Source organism: Epinephelus lanceolatus, chromosome 10, assembly GCF_041903045.1.
Source record: "Epinephelus lanceolatus isolate andai-2023 chromosome 10, ASM4190304v1, whole genome shotgun sequence".
Classification (NCBI taxonomy): Eukaryota; Metazoa; Chordata; class Actinopteri; order Perciformes; family Serranidae; genus Epinephelus; species Epinephelus lanceolatus.
This window is the reverse complement of record NC_135743.1, coordinates 7,650,650-7,666,192: the sequence shown is the minus strand read 5'-3', so window position 1 is coordinate 7,666,192 and position 15,543 is coordinate 7,650,650. Positions and strand designations below refer to the sequence as shown.

The following is a 15,543-nucleotide window of genomic DNA, read 5'->3' as shown; positions in this document are numbered from 1 at the left end:
ATGATGATGGCAGTGTTGGCAGCTGGAATCTGGGGCGTCATTCATACAGAGTCTCGGCCAAATCAGGCAACAGGACGCGGCCCGGCTGATTTCATCCGGCATGCTGATCGTGGACCGAGGTTGGGCCAGGTGACTTCTTATAACGTCCCAGTGATGGCAGTGTCAGCAGTCGTAATCAGGCCAGCTAATTTGGCCCAACTCTGGCGCGTCATCCATGCTGAGTCGGGCAACCAGGCCTCGTCCGGCCAATGTCATCTGGCATGCCGAGTTCAGGCCGATTCTGGGCCAGGTCATTTTGGCTAACTGGGTACTTTTACAAACTTAAACTGTATAAAATTATGGATGTAGCCACAGTGACGTCACCCATTGGTTTGTGGAATTCCGTTTTAAAGCCTCAAGTCTGACATTTTGGCATTCTACATCTTGGATTTTTAGAGCCAGAAGTGACCGTATTGGTACAAGAGGATTGAGATCATGCTAGCTGCTAGCTTGGTTAGCATGCCGCATTTACAGCTTTGGTTAACTGTGATAATGCTAATGCTAAGCCACATTTTCCCTTGTGAAAAAATAGGCTAAAAACCATTAAAACAAAATGTACTTACTAGGAAAACCAAACATCTGACTCCTTAGAGGATCTTTTAGTACAACCAAACAATAAACAAGGCTTTTCAGCGATCAAAATGTCACAGTTAACTTTCATGAGGTTAAAATATACTGAAATATCAACAGCTACGTCGACTCTGTAAATCTGTGGTTATGCCGTGGTTATGTTACTTAACCAAAGTTGCCACTGTAGTAGCAACTTGTCAAAGGACGACACCAGCTTATCACTCAAAGTGGCAACGTTCCTATGCATAACTTTAAGTCTTAATAATGTTAACGGGTGAATTATTTAAAAATTCATACCTGTACGGTTGTCATGAATGTTGAAACTATCTACGGAGACCAGAACTGTTTTTGCACCAGGCTGTAAACATGTTTATTTCTGCTGTAAAGTTGGTCATTTTAACATGAGGGTCAGTGGGGATTGACTCATTTTTGGAGCCAGCCTCAAGTGGCCATTAGAGGAACTGCAGTTATTGGAATTTCCACAGTGGCTTCACTGTTCAGACACGGAAGTTGCTGCTGGGTGAAAACACAGTTGTAATATTATGTAATATGTCTCCGCAGCTAAAGTTATAAGTGTGACAAATACTGTACATCATACATGTCATAAGAAGATAAGAACAATTTTAAACTTTAGAGAAACGTCCTTATCTCCTTACAATTACATAATGTTATAAACCATTTATTACACGTTAATACAGCACCTATAGATTCTAAATATGAGTGTGAAACTACCAATAACATAAGACGAGTGATGAAATCTTTTCAGTTTGTTTTCTGGCTGCAGCTGCCACATCTCTCTGATGCTTGACTGGTTCAAGAACTTCCTCTTCATCATATAAACCTTAAAGTCAGAGCTAATGGCTTGCTGTCAAAATATCTGCCAAATAAATACAAATAGTGCCAGTTACAACAAAAAGACACAGCCTTTGCTTTTCTTTAGTCTCGCCACAAAACACAAATGGAGGAGGTGAACATTCATCAAAGCATCGTCGGTAATGCCAAAAAGTTGTGACAGTGTGGCAGATATTACTAACTTTTTATCCAGTATCAATATATATATTTTAATATGGCAAATGTAATATAATCACAGTCATTTCACTGTTCTTCTTGCACATGTAAAAGCTTTAATATCGGTTTTTAATAGCAGTTTATTAATTCAGACAACAGAATTTTGCCCACCATCATGAGCATCAACACAGCTGCAGTGAAAATCAATAACTAATGGTGTTAAATTATCTCCAAGCCTTCACAGTTTCCTCATTGATCCCAATTTCTGGTCAATACACGCTGTCGCCTTGGGAGACCGTCTGTCTTGCAGAGCAGGATTACTAATACAGCTACACAACTGCACTGGTAACCAGTTAACAACCAGCACCAGCTCATTACTTCAGTCTTTACTCCAGTTTTAAGCACACGACATGATAATCCTTTTGTGACCCTTCCACTCAGTGTTAGTGAACATGTTGGATTTGCTGCAGAGATACAAAGCCTGGAGGCATTTAATGTCAGTGTGACATTTTCCTCTAAAATGTGATGTCACCTTTTCCGACAGCATGCAGGGCAGCTGAGGCCATGAGAAGAGCTGTGGTTATCTCCATCTGTTGCCAAATAACTGCCCTTTCTTTCTCACTCAATATTTTAGCTTTGAAGCAGGTGGCAACATCATTTATAATAAGCTACTTTCATGTAAACTCAGCGCAGCTAAATCAAGATAAACTGCATTTAAGTCTTCAGAAGAGAGATACTTTCCTCAGTGTCACAGAGCACACAGACTGTTTCAGGATTCAGTGCTCCTTTTTCTGAGTTTTTAAGGACATGGTTTCAGTGTATTGATAAAAGTAAGGAAAGCAATCGCATGTAACATAAGCAGATACAATTTAAGAGAAACAAACTGAGGCCTGACATTTGGCTGAAGTCTCAGACCAGCTGAGGACAAACTGCACAGTGTAGGTAGGCATCATATAGGAAGCTCTCTGGTGTGAAAATGTAGCCAAGTCAGTGTAGAGTAGTGCAGTATTTATGCAGTGTAAGTTTGTTCCTAGCCTCAGAAATCCAAAGTTAAAGCAACGTATCTCAAAGAAGAGGTCTGGTGTTATTCTATGTTTTTGTTTTTGTCAACAGTCCCAGACAGTTTACGCCTCTGTGCCTTAAAGCTCTGTTATTGTCCAAAGCCCCTCAGCAACACATCAGTGATCCGCACCACTGCACCGGGTGATAGGTTCTTTCGTTACGAGAAACACAGGCACTGAAACTGATTTTAAGTCAATCCCACGCAAACTTGCTTTGACCTGCAGATACAGATACTCCTGCTTGAATAATGCCGGCTGATAATGTCAGTTCCCAGCTGTTTTAAGACTTGAAAGTGAAATGACTAGGCATCAGTCAGAGGTGACTGCTTGGCTAAACTGCTTTCAGACAATCAGCGTTTCCAGTCAGAGCAGCAGATAAATGGCTCTCAATTCCCAGCCATATCAGAGACTGCCTGAGTTTCAGTAATTTAAAATTGATAATTAAAACATAGCTCAGGACAAACCAATCATGTGATCACTGATCGAAACCTTTGCATGGAATCAGCTGTCTTCTGAGACGTATGTGTTGTTTATTTTGTTCGACATTTTATGCACGATGAACTGTTTTAATTTTGCAAACTGTTTTGCTTTAATTGTTGGTATTGCACCTTACTGTCTTTTCATATTTTCCTGCCAAGGGACCGCAGATGCAAATTAGCTTCATAGCTGATTCTGGCTAAACAGTTGTGTTGTGCATGGCCCCTGTTAAACATATTAATTAAAAGAACAAAACAAAAAACCTGAAAGAATTAATCCAAAAAAAATCTCAGTTTTACCAGGGGGAGGGTGGTATGACATTTTTTGGTCATAGGAATATTATCTTGTGTTTACCATCACATACGTTTTCTCATTTTCTTCCTATGTTCTGCCTCTCCTTTCACGTATGTCTGCTAGTTGACATTTTATTTGATAAGAGTGTGAATCTGTCATGTTTAAAAAACACCAAAAAAGTTTGGCAAGAACTGGGACATTTTTTCATTATGGGTTCTTGAAAGGTCATGGAAAAGTTTTGAAATTTAGTCCATGAAAATGTGTGGGAACCCTGAAAGTAAAAACTAGAGACCGTCTTGTAATGGGATTCCTCCGGCCGCATTGCAGCGATGGAAAAGAAATGTCAGCCAGGGGCATGAGGTTGGGGAGGAGATGGTCTCTCGTCTACCTCCTACCTCTGTACTTTCAGCGTCCTTGCTTGGACCACACCCATCTGTGAACTCTGCCTTTATTTAGGCTACTCAACTACATACCTGTGAAATTTTGTGACTGGATCTTGCTCTGTTGTGACACCATGTTGACAAAATGTGTCCACAGACAGACAGACATACAAACAACAGCTTCTATGGTGGTTCCTGCTACAGAAGGTGCCACCAGGACCAGATTTTGCCACGATGACGCACACACAAACACACACAGACTCACAAAGTGAAAACAATGCCAGCCGTCATGACATTGTTGCAGCTGATAATAACAGTTTGAAACTCCATCATGCTTTAAGATAAGACAAGGGAACTTTTTGCGCAACAGTTGCAGCACAAAGTTGACAGAGTGCAAATATAAAGACAGAGATAACAGTAAGGTGTTGTGTTTGTTTTTCTGCTGATATAATGTATTACTACACCACACCAGTATGTACTCCAGTAGTGGTGAGGAGTATCTAATACCCATTTTCCACCAAAATTAGTGCACGTACACAGGTTTTATAAACACGGAAACCCCCACTAAAAATAGGCGACAGACTCATTTCCCATTGCCAATAGACTGGAGCCATGAACATGGCTTTGCAGCAGATGAGCAAGCCTTTCTGTTTGTTTGGGTTTTTTTAACTGGCGTGTCATATTCAGCATCAAATGTAGAAGGATTTTGAGTCTGGCCCTCACCAATACACCCTTCCTACCCTAGGGGAGGCACTAAGTGAGGCATATTAAATGCCGGCGCACGCAATTGGATAGCATGATGGCCAATCAGAGCAGAAAACAAGGTGATGTATTCATTGCACTAAGCTTCATTGGTTTGTCGACCAGTGGGGCTAACTGATATATTATGCTTTTGCATAACGGCAAAAACGTCCTTCCTGAAAGTGAAGGCTTCTCAGGCAGACTTCTGTTCCTCTCTCAAGGAAAAAGATAAGTGTAGTTGGCTTAGCGTTTCTTCCAAAGCTAAATTGAATGGACGCGGTCCTTCAGCAGCTGCCATCTTGGCTGTTTACTTTTTGACTCCTACGGCGCAGCGCTGTCTTCATCATGTCACGCCTGTCCAGAGCCCGCCTCTGTCAGATAGACTGATTTGATTGCAAATTTGAATTTGCTAGGGGCGGGGCATCTGGATTTCCAGGTTAATTCAACATCACAGACAGGCTGGAAAAGAGGTTATTTAACAGTAGAGAGCAGCACTGAGGCCAGTGAAAATGTTTCGGTGGTTACTTCTTTTTATGTATCTTACCTATGCAGTCTCCCTTTCAAACTTGGTGCAGACCAACTTGGAACAATGTTTGAGTGCTGCTTGGGTGGAGACGGACGGTTTTTTTTATCTCCCCACTAAAGGGGCTAAAATTAGTGAAATCACCCAGGTGTTGTACACTGCTCAAAAAAAAATAAGGGAACACTTAAATCACACATCAAATCTTGATGAATGAATTACTGAAGTTGAAAATCTTTACTGATGCCTGTACACACTCCCGACAACATCTGGGTATCCTCCTGATGAGTCGGCGAATGGTGTCCTGGGGGATCTCCTCCCAGACCTGGACGTCAGTGAGCTAACTGGGATGGTAAAAGATTGTGATTGACATGTTATGCCATTGTTATTTAGAAAGCACGACTGACGCATATGTTAAATGTCACACTAGAGGCTGACGCTGTTGTCATGTCAGTCATGCCTCTTGATTGCAGGATGCAGTGTCTAATCACACACTGGAGCGGAATAATGCCGCCGTCATTTGGCTCTGTGTAAAAATGCAAAGGAGCCATGAAGAAGGGACTTCACAGTGGCCCTATAGCACGATCTCTGTAAAAAGGGCTAGTCATAAGGACACAGAACACATTCACTACGTTTACATAGCATTAAAGAAAATCAATTTATTGTGTTAGTCCAACTAAAACCAGACTTCAAAAATACATGTTAACACGTTACTCCGACTGAAATCGCACTAAATCGAATTTCTCAAAGTCGGAGTAACGCACCCAGATAATGTGTTTGGGAGTCAAATTCCCCCTGCATGTTTACAGTCAATCTGACCCAAACTGGCCTCGGCACTCTGCACATGCTCCAGTGTCTGCCCTGGGCTTTGATCTGGAAGTTGAATGGCATTAAATTCGTAACAGAAGAAGCCGGTAAAAACATGGCAAATCTACATCCAGAGCTGTGCATTTTGAGACAGACGCAACGTACAGAGCTGTGAAGTTGTCCACCATGGTACCAGTTTGCCGCTAGCTAACAGTAGCCAACTTGTTTGTTGATTGTTTGGTCTGTAATGTAACAGGTCAACCGGAAAAACGGTCAAATGCTAACAAGGTATAAGAGGGCGTATCGCCACCTATCGTGCAGAGTCGGACATCCTTCGTTCAATAAATCGATTCCCCTCCTGTGCTTGTAGACTGGGACAAGGATGGTAGATCTATTAAATGGCCTAGTTGAGCTATAATCGTAACCCGACTTAACTGTGCATGTATACATACTGACTGTGGGGGGGCCTGCTCTCTTTAGGGCCCCCCCACACACACTGGGCCCCAGTGCAACCACAGTGTCTGCACTGTCTATATTTACGCCTCCTGCCATGGACCTATTGCCTCATATTCCAACCATGCTGTTAAAGCATTAGTAATGTGATTCCAATACTATGATATACACACTCGCCAGCTACTTTATTAGGTACACCTGGTCACCTGCTCGCTAACACAAATAGCTAATTAGGGTAGTAGGGTTAGGACTGGGAGTAAACAACATGAAAGCATGGATCCATCCTGCCTTGTATCAACGGTTCAGGCTGCTGCTGGTGGTGTAATGGTGTGGGGGAGATTTTCTTAGTACCAACTGAGCATGGTTTAAACACCACAGCCTACCTGAGTATTGTTGCTGAGCGTGTCCATCCCTTTATGACCACAGTGTACCCATCTTCTGATGGCTACTTCCAGCAGGATAACGCACCATGTCACAAAGCTCACATCATCTCAAACATGACAATGAGTTCACTGTACTCCAATGGCCTCCACAGTCACCACATCTCAGTCCAATAGAGCACCTTTGGGATGTGCTGGAACGGGAGATTCTCATCATGGATGTGCAGCCGACAAATCTGCACCTTGTTGAATCTATGCCACCAAGAATTAAGGCAGTTCTGAAGGCGGAAGGGTCCAACCTGATACCAGTAAGGTATACCTAACCTGTTTTCACCAAACACTTTTGGTATGGTACCTTTGGAGTCAAAGGTAACCCTTCAGACATGGTACCTATGGTACCTCTTAAATGTGGGCGGAGTTCTTGTCACTCACTGCTCCGTCCAGCACTCCCTGTATTTCAACCTTTATCAGTCTGCACCTTGTTTATCGTCCACAGCCCGGAGTTATGTGCCAACATTTTCAGAACACAATAGAACAGGCTGCAGTGAGAGTCTCTTTTGATTGGATACTTTAAAATAGTGGGTTTGTGCATTTAGTCCTTCTCAGGCAAGCTCATGGGTTTAGTGTTGCTGTAGCCCACAGGAACAATGCTCCGCAACGTCTTTTTTCCTTCCGAGTGAGGATTGGGTTGTATGCCGTCCCGATCGAAATTAATTTATATAAACACTTGAAGATCTACTCATTACTAAAAGTGTATGTCATATAAAAACTTAAGTGATGGTCAGAGTTGTCACAGTGAAATTTAAGGTGTATTGATGGATTCATGTCGTCAACTCATACATTAGCCCTTTTTAAATAGGAATTGTGCAAATTTTCAGGAAAGCCCAATCAGTCTTTTTCAGCATTGGCAGTATAAAAACAAAATCGGGGAGTGCAGCAAAATGCCGCCTACCTACTTTTGTTAATACAGAATGTGCCTTTTTCGGGGCAATGGGGGGCGTGAGCAAGTAACAAAACGTGTAGCTCAGCGTGTGACGTAAACAGTGACGTACTCCAAGGGAAGCTGCGGCTGGTCAGTCCTTTGGCGATTCTCTCATAAGTTGGCCCGTTCTTCACCGTCCCAGTCATCTGGCGGTTAATGGCCTCTTTGTTTGCGAGGGCAAGGAGGGCGCGCAATTCCTTGTCTCCCCAATTTTCAGTTTCTGTTAGTCCACTGCCTGTGGGCCACACGTGCAGTGTTCTCAACAGCTCCTCCCATGATGGAAGGGCACCTTGTTCTTTTTAAACCAAAGGGGTTCTGCCAATATGACTACCCTACGAGGTGAAAATTGGGCACCTCAGATCAACTCGCCAATCCGGCTTTGTGTGTCTAAACGCTCACAGCTTGCCGGGAAAAAGGCCTAATATTCACGGAAAATCTGGCAGTGTAAAAGAAGCTATTGCGTAACATTACAAGTTAACGTTCCACCTTAAAAGTCACCGGCAGTCGGCCCAGTGAATGAAGTTATTTTTTCTCTGACTCCAGCTGCTGTGAGAGGCAGCAACACAACCTTTATTTTACAGTTACAGTTTACTGATAAAACTCTCCACAGTATGAACAGTGGTTACATGAGCCTCAAAACCAGCCACAACTCAGCCCTGAGAAGAGTGACCGTCCTCTACTGACCAATCAGACTGCAGTGTTCACAGCTCCACCTTTTAGTACCAGATCTGTGTGCTAGGTACCCCAACAGAGGGGGACCAAACATGGGGACTGTACGGAACGGTTCTATTGGTACCATCCACAACTTTTCACAGTGGAAACGTGAAAAAAAGCGCACAGAACTGAACTGAGTGTAGGCCTTTAATAATATAATTTATGGAAGTACCGAAGTACAATACTTTCAGTAAATGTTGCTGTTAATACTATTTGTCGGTGAAGATTCTCAGTCATCCAGGTCATGGTAATCCTAAGTGCTATATCGTAGGCAACTGGACTTGCTTGCGTTTTTTGACGACGTTTCGCCTCTCATCCAAGAAGCTTCTTGAATTCTAAATGACTGGTACCAAGTTGCAGGCTGAACCCTGTGCAAGCGCATGCAACTTGCATGAGAGGCGAAACGTCGTCAAGAAACGCAAGCAAGTCCAGTTGCCAACGATATAGCACTTACGACGTTAATACTTTTGTATTTTTTGTTAAATGAAATCTTGACTGAATCTTGCTACTTTCACTTAAGTAAAAGCAAAGGTGATCAATGTGCAGAGGCTACACTTCCCTCCACCCATGAACCCCACTTTATCAGAAGGAAATGTGCTTTTTACTCTGCTACATACACGATGTTTAAAGTTACTAAATACGTTACAGATTTACTTTCCATCTAAGAGCTTCTTCCATCCTTGCAGTCTGTTAAAATAAGGGCCAGCTGCAGCGTGTCAGTAACTGCAAACAGTCAATAATTGCCTGAAAACAAGGCTGACTCGCTGGTGAACTGTCGAGGCACACTGCACGCAGCATGACTGTACTGTACTTTACTGTTCCGGCTTCACCCTTCACGTTGTGCTCTGCAACGTGACCGCTCTGTTACCATTCCTCTGTTACATCCACGAGGCGCTTGGCTCCGCCCTCCGGTGTCCTGAAAGTGTGTCACTGGGTTAAAGTGGCTCGAGCGCCCGGGCGGAGGGGCGGGGCCGACAAATGGGTCACATGGGCGAGCCCACTATTGAGAACATTTCGTTCTCTTGACTAACCCGCAGTCACACACAACAAGGGGGGAGTTCCTCCGAGCCAGACGCATCACTTCGACCTGTTCTCTCCGGGAGAGTCGGACCTGCAGATTATTTCCCCGCAGCACACTCATGAGATGAGCTCCATCTTTAAACTGCTCTCACTCAAACAGCAAGTTTAGTCTGCGACCTTTTCCTTTTTATGTTTTAATTCGTGACAGTGGCAGAAGTCGTGACAGACAGTTGAGTTTAGTTGAATTATCTGTTGGAGATTTTCCATCCTCGAACAGAGATGCCTGAGGACATCGGCACAGCCAAGCCTGGTAAGAACACAATATTTCATATATTAATAACTGCTGCACTGAAACACAGAGGATGTAATGTTGTAACTGCATGCACTGTGCACACACTCTGCTGCAGTGATGTTAACATGTAAGGAAATGACGCACCTCGAGAGGCTCCAAGTCATTCTTAAAAATCATTTTACGCACGTATAATTCGAGTTTATTTTGCGTTTTGTGTTTATTATGGAGAGGAAACTCAGAGGGTATTGGTGGCATGAAGGTATGAAACACATAAGTTCACTGAATGCATCATACTTTAAATAGATCAAGTGTTTCATAAATGAATGAGTCCTGTCACTGAAACTGTTCGTTCCTGGCTGTGGTGCAGCATCATACCGTCCTCTCTGGGTCACAGGGTGTTGACACATTTTTAGAAATTATTATATTTCATTGTCATGTGCATTAAGATGAATTAGAGTGTTAATCCTGCCCAGAAATAGTGTTTAATAATCGGGGTTAGGAGTGCCAGTGCGCCGCCGCGTCCATTTCCATTTGACACAACAACAGTGTTTAACTCTCACATGGACAGCGTAGCCTAGCCATGTGCCCGTGTGTACACGCTTCCCTGGTACACTCCTCTGATTGGTCGAGGGGCGGTCCTCTGCGAGCAGCACGCGTCAGTTGGAGCTCTCCTCTGATTGGCCGGAGCTGGGCCCGTGACGCAGAACGTTGCATAATCCACGCTGTACACAGCACTCCCGGCGCGAGGCTGGACCGCGAGGTACACGTGAGACGGTGGAGACACAGCAGCCACTGACCTAGATTTTTTTCTCTGCCTGCTCCCTCGCGCGTCGCTTTCACAGAAATTCATGACAGGTCCACGTGTGGGTGGGCCGTGAAGGAGAACAGTCATGGTTGAGGGTTAGGTAATCATCTGCTGTGGCCTCCAGAGTTGGGGTTTTATTTTGAGTTTTTACACAAATATTCCAGTGATCTTTTTTTTTTTTTTTCTTAAATGGAAACTGACTGCACATGTTTGGTATTTTACAAACTGCACCGGCCTACTTTGAGTCACTTTAATTGCAGTTGCAGTGCCTTGCCCAGGGGCACTTAGATGACACAACTTAAAGTCATTTTTCCTATTTCTAATAATGACTCACATGTCTCTGAGAGATCCCGTCTCCTCGCTCCAGACTACCTGTGCACCAAATTTTAAAACCCAAACTCTTTAAATCCAAGCAGGCATTCTTTGGCACCACATATCATTACATAACCCACCAGTTGATGTTTTCCCTTTGCGTTCTGCTTTCCCACAACTGTTATGTTGCTCCACTGATTCAGTGACCCTGTCTGGAGCACCCTCCCATGGCATAGAGACCCATGTATGTTATGTAATGGTGTTATCCAACCAGTAAGCAGCACTGGAGGTGATAAAGCAGGTCATTCTTAACACAGTAGATAAAACCAGACAGGAAACACACAATGTAGGCTGCTCTGCTGTTGAGGCGTGTCACAGGCCCGAGTACTCACTGTACTGGCCAAGAATCCATTTGGCAAACAGGATATTTTGTTATAATTATTATTATCACTGCAGTTAAAGTCCTCTTATCATCACTGGGTCACAGCACCCTTGGCAGGCTTGATGCGTAGTAGGGGTGAAAACATTCCTTTGGCGGCTGCTAATGTCTCAGAAATAGATTAACACGAAAACAAGATGTCACATGTCCACAGAGAGCAGATGTAGCACTGTGCAGTAGTTTATTCGCTTTTTAAAACAGTTGAAATTATTCGTGCATAATAAGCAACAACGCCCAGGTACGTGGATATAGGGTGTATCTAATACTATGTAATTATTGACAGCCATGAAAGAAAGGAAAGTAATTAACCTGCTGTGATGTCACCGTCTCTCCCTCTCCACAGGAGGAGTCATCGCCTATATTTCCTCTGGCTCCGCCTCCAGCCCAGAGTCCTGTATGAGCACCAGCCCCAGCAGCAGCTACCTGTCGACATCACAGTCGGTGTCCCGCCCCGCGCTGCCCAGCAGAGCCGTGGGCATGGTGGTGGATATCTCTCCGCCGGCCAAGAACGGCCAACAGCGCGGCCACGGCATGGAGAAGGCCGGGCGCTCCTCTACATCTGCCAAGAGCAGCATCACCAGTGAGTACAGCGTTAAAGTCGCATTGTCAAAATACTGTGCTACTGAGAAACATGTCGCACATCTGGTTTCAGACACACTAGTCACAGCTCATCTTTGTCTTTGCAGAAATTAACGGCATGGTGCTGTTGTGTAAAGTGTGTGGAGACGTGGCCTCGGGCTTCCACTATGGCGTCCACGCCTGCGAGGGCTGCAAGGTGAGACAAGTTCCCAGAATTAAGTGTTGCGTCTCTGCACGTTTGATTCATGGCCTCTTGCTGACTTTACACACTGACGTGACCAATGCTGCTCGTGGCGATCTTATAGGGGTTCTTCAGGAGAAGCATCCAGCAGAACATCCAGTACAAGAAGTGTCTTAAGATGGAGAACTGCACCATCATGAGGATCAACAGGAACCGCTGCCAGCAGTGTCGCTTCAAGAAGTGTCTGGCTGTCGGCATGTCCAGAGACGGTGAGCAGTACTTTCAGTTTAATTACTCAGCTGCCGTCATTCACTTCTTCTCTTTGGTGCTCCTTAAGTGTCGTTAACCTTGAGACAATCTAATGGCCGTTATTTTACTCCCAGCTGTCAGATTTGGCCGCATCCCAAAGAGGGAAAAGCAGAGGATGCTGCTGGAGATGCAGAACGCCATGAACAACATGATGAGCAACAACAGCCAGCTGCACAGCATGCTGCACGGCCAGCAGAGCCCCTCACTGCCCATGGAGGCCATGACCAGCGACCCCAGCTCCTCGCCCTCCTCTTCCTCCTCCTCTGCTTCCGATTCCCCGTCGTGCTCCAACCCCTCCTCCCCGCAGTGCCCCCAGGACTCAGAGTCCGTGGTTTCCATGGACACCAACTCCAGCTCCGCCTCGTCCTGCGGATCAGACAGCGGCGAGGACGAGGCCGTCGTCACCGTGAGCCGGCAGCACCAAGATGCCTTCGCCTACAGCCAGAAGAGGTCGCCGAGACAGGGCCAGGCCTCGCCCTCGTCGAGCGCGGTCGCCCTGGAGACAGGGTGTGACAACCGCATGGAGGAGCAACAGGAGAGCTGGAGCTGCTGGAACAACAATGTGGATGTGGGAGGTTACCAGCACAGTTCGTACAGTAACAGTCAACACGTCGCCAACACTGCTTACAGGGAGGAGAGGGGAGTCTACCAGCAGCAGCAGCAGCAGCAGCAGCAGCAGCTCAACAGCGCCCCCAGCTGTGAACCATCAGAAGTCAGCCAAAGACAGCATGAATTTAACACACAAACTGCCTCAAGTGGTTACAGTGGACCAACCAGCTGCATGAGTAACAGAACACACTTGGTGAGTCATTAATCTTTTCCATTCTTAAAATTCATATTATGACTCTTAAAAACTGAAACTGAAGTTTGACCCTCTGTCGTCATGGTTTCCCAGGTCTGTCCCATGAACACATCACCCTACGTGGACCCCCACAAGCCAAGCCAGGAGGTCTGGGAGGAGTTCTCCATGAGCTTCACCCCCGCCGTGCAGGAGGTGGTCGACTTCGCCAAGAGGATCCCGGGCTTCCGCGACCTCCCCGAGCACGACCAAGTGGGCCTGCTGAAAGCTGGAACTTTTGAGGTATGAGGGCAAAGAAGCCAAACATAAACACGTTGTGTTATTTTGTGCTCGCTTTGAAGCTGAGCGCGGCATATAGGAGCCGCTGAGGCGTTCCCAAACAGAGCACGCTGTCAGCTGTGTGTGCTGAAGAATATTTGCTCAGATAACAGATGAAATGGTTGTGAAAGAAAGTTTCACATCATAAAAGCAGAGTCAGATTGAGTTGTAAGAAACGACGCTTACAGTCAGTTTGATCTAAGAACTTATCACAAGATGTCTTTGTTCACCTGCAAATCAAACCATAGACTGATAATCTTCACGTCTCTCCACTCTCAGGTGCTGATGGTCCGATTTGCTTCTCTGTTCAATGTGGTTGAGCGGACGGTGACCTTCCTGAGCGGCAAGCGTTACAGCCTTGACACGCTACGGTCACTGGGTGCTGGTGAGCTGCTCAACTCCATGTGCGAGTTCAGCGAGAAGCTGGCCGCGCTGCGGCTCGACTCAGACGAAATGAGCCTCTTCACGGCCGTGGTGCTCGTCTCAGCCGGTAAGAACTCCTCAGAGTGAAGATGTTGTTTGTGAGCAGGGTGGAGAAGAAGAGGTCGTACAGTTGTACTTTTTATACCAGAACTTGTTCTATTATTACAAGTGATGTCATTACAAGGCTAAAATGAACCTCGAATATGTGATCTCTTCTATTTAAATTCATTTATATTTGCACAAATGGCATTTAAAATAAGTACTGTGATGTTTTTAAAAGCAAAATGTTCGTTCGTCCTGTCCTCCATCATTAACCCTTTCTCTCCTCTTTTCCTGGCTCAGACCGCTCAGGGATCCAGGACCTGAACTCAGTCGAGGCGCTGCAGGACAAACTGATCCGGGCGCTGCGAAACCTGGTGATGCAGAACCACGGCGAGGAGTCGGCCACCACCTTCACAAAGCTGCTGCTCAAGCTTCCCGAGCTGCGTTCACTCAACAACATGCACTCAGAGGAACTGCTCTCCTTCAAAGTGCACCCTTGAAAGCTTCCTGAGGGGGCACGCCTGTGCCCCTCCACCTTATCCACACGCCTCCACCTCCACCTCCACCAGGACCTGCCTCTTACTGCACCCTCACCCTCCGTGTTCGACCAACTCAGTTGCGTATTTGTTTATAGAATGTATTAAAAGTTATTTTTTATTCTATTTTTGTTAAGTAGACCGCGCGGGGTCTGGAGAGAGAAGAATATAAAACGTACTGTATTTATAGAAGAGATAGCTTGTTGCACACAAACACACACAAGTGCATGTGTGTCAGAGGTTAGTTTTGCAAAGTTGGAGGCACTTTTCTATTTTTAAACAACGAAGAATACTTAACTGGCTTGATGAAAAGATAGAAAAACAATTGGTCGATCCAAAAGCCATTTAATTCCAAAGTGTATTCTCTGATGAGCGGGTGAATGTGAGAGACAGTATACACCTTACATACCTACCGCATGTTTGTTTGGTCCAATATTTTGACTGATACATGTCGGCGAGAAAGGCAAGCTATCAGAACATGTATGGAAGACTGTGTGACGACCGCTGTTAATGCATGGCTGTACTTATTACGAACAATTATTACTTGGATCTTCTCCCCTCGCCTCAGAAAGCATCAGTTCACAGTTTCAGTGTAAATACTGTTGTATGTTTTCTTTTTATTTAAGTTGTTTTTTATGTGTTTATATCGACTGCCTGTACACTGCCTGGTGATTTCTGGGGGAGTCGACAACACCATGTTCAGCAACACTACATTTGCACATGTAACACAACATGTATAGGCTACATGTAGTCACACTAGTGTTTTTGACCTTTTCCCACCTTTGTTTTGTTTTTTTAATCAGACTTTGTGTGCTCTCAGCATAGCACTGAATTTGATGTGTTTGTCATCCATTTTGTTAAAATATCTGTTTCTTCAACTGGCGACACTGCCATATGTAAATAAATATATATATATATATATATATATATATATAAATATAAATATATATAAATATCTGATGAACATAGTATATAAATATGATACAGTATGAATAAATACAAGTGAAGAATACTCTGTGTACTTTGTGTTTTTTATTGATACCGGTGTTTTAACTGAATGAA

General features: G+C 44.7%; 1 protein-coding gene across 1 annotated transcript; it reads left to right on the top strand.

The window, feature by feature from the left end:
* The first annotated feature begins 9,465 nt into the window (after window positions 1-9,465).
* nr1d2a (nuclear receptor subfamily 1, group D, member 2a) lies at window positions 9,466-15,493 on the top strand. Its single transcript, XM_033640952.2, has 8 exons — window positions 9,466-9,756; window positions 11,638-11,874; window positions 11,981-12,069; window positions 12,179-12,323; window positions 12,438-13,165; window positions 13,259-13,444; window positions 13,760-13,970; window positions 14,246-15,493. The coding sequence occupies exons 1-8, from the start codon at window positions 9,726-9,728 to the stop codon at window positions 14,443-14,445; spliced, it is 1,827 nt and encodes a 608-aa protein (XP_033496843.1). The 5' UTR covers window positions 9,466-9,725; the 3' UTR covers window positions 14,446-15,493.
* Window positions 15,494-15,543: the final 50 nt, after the last annotated feature.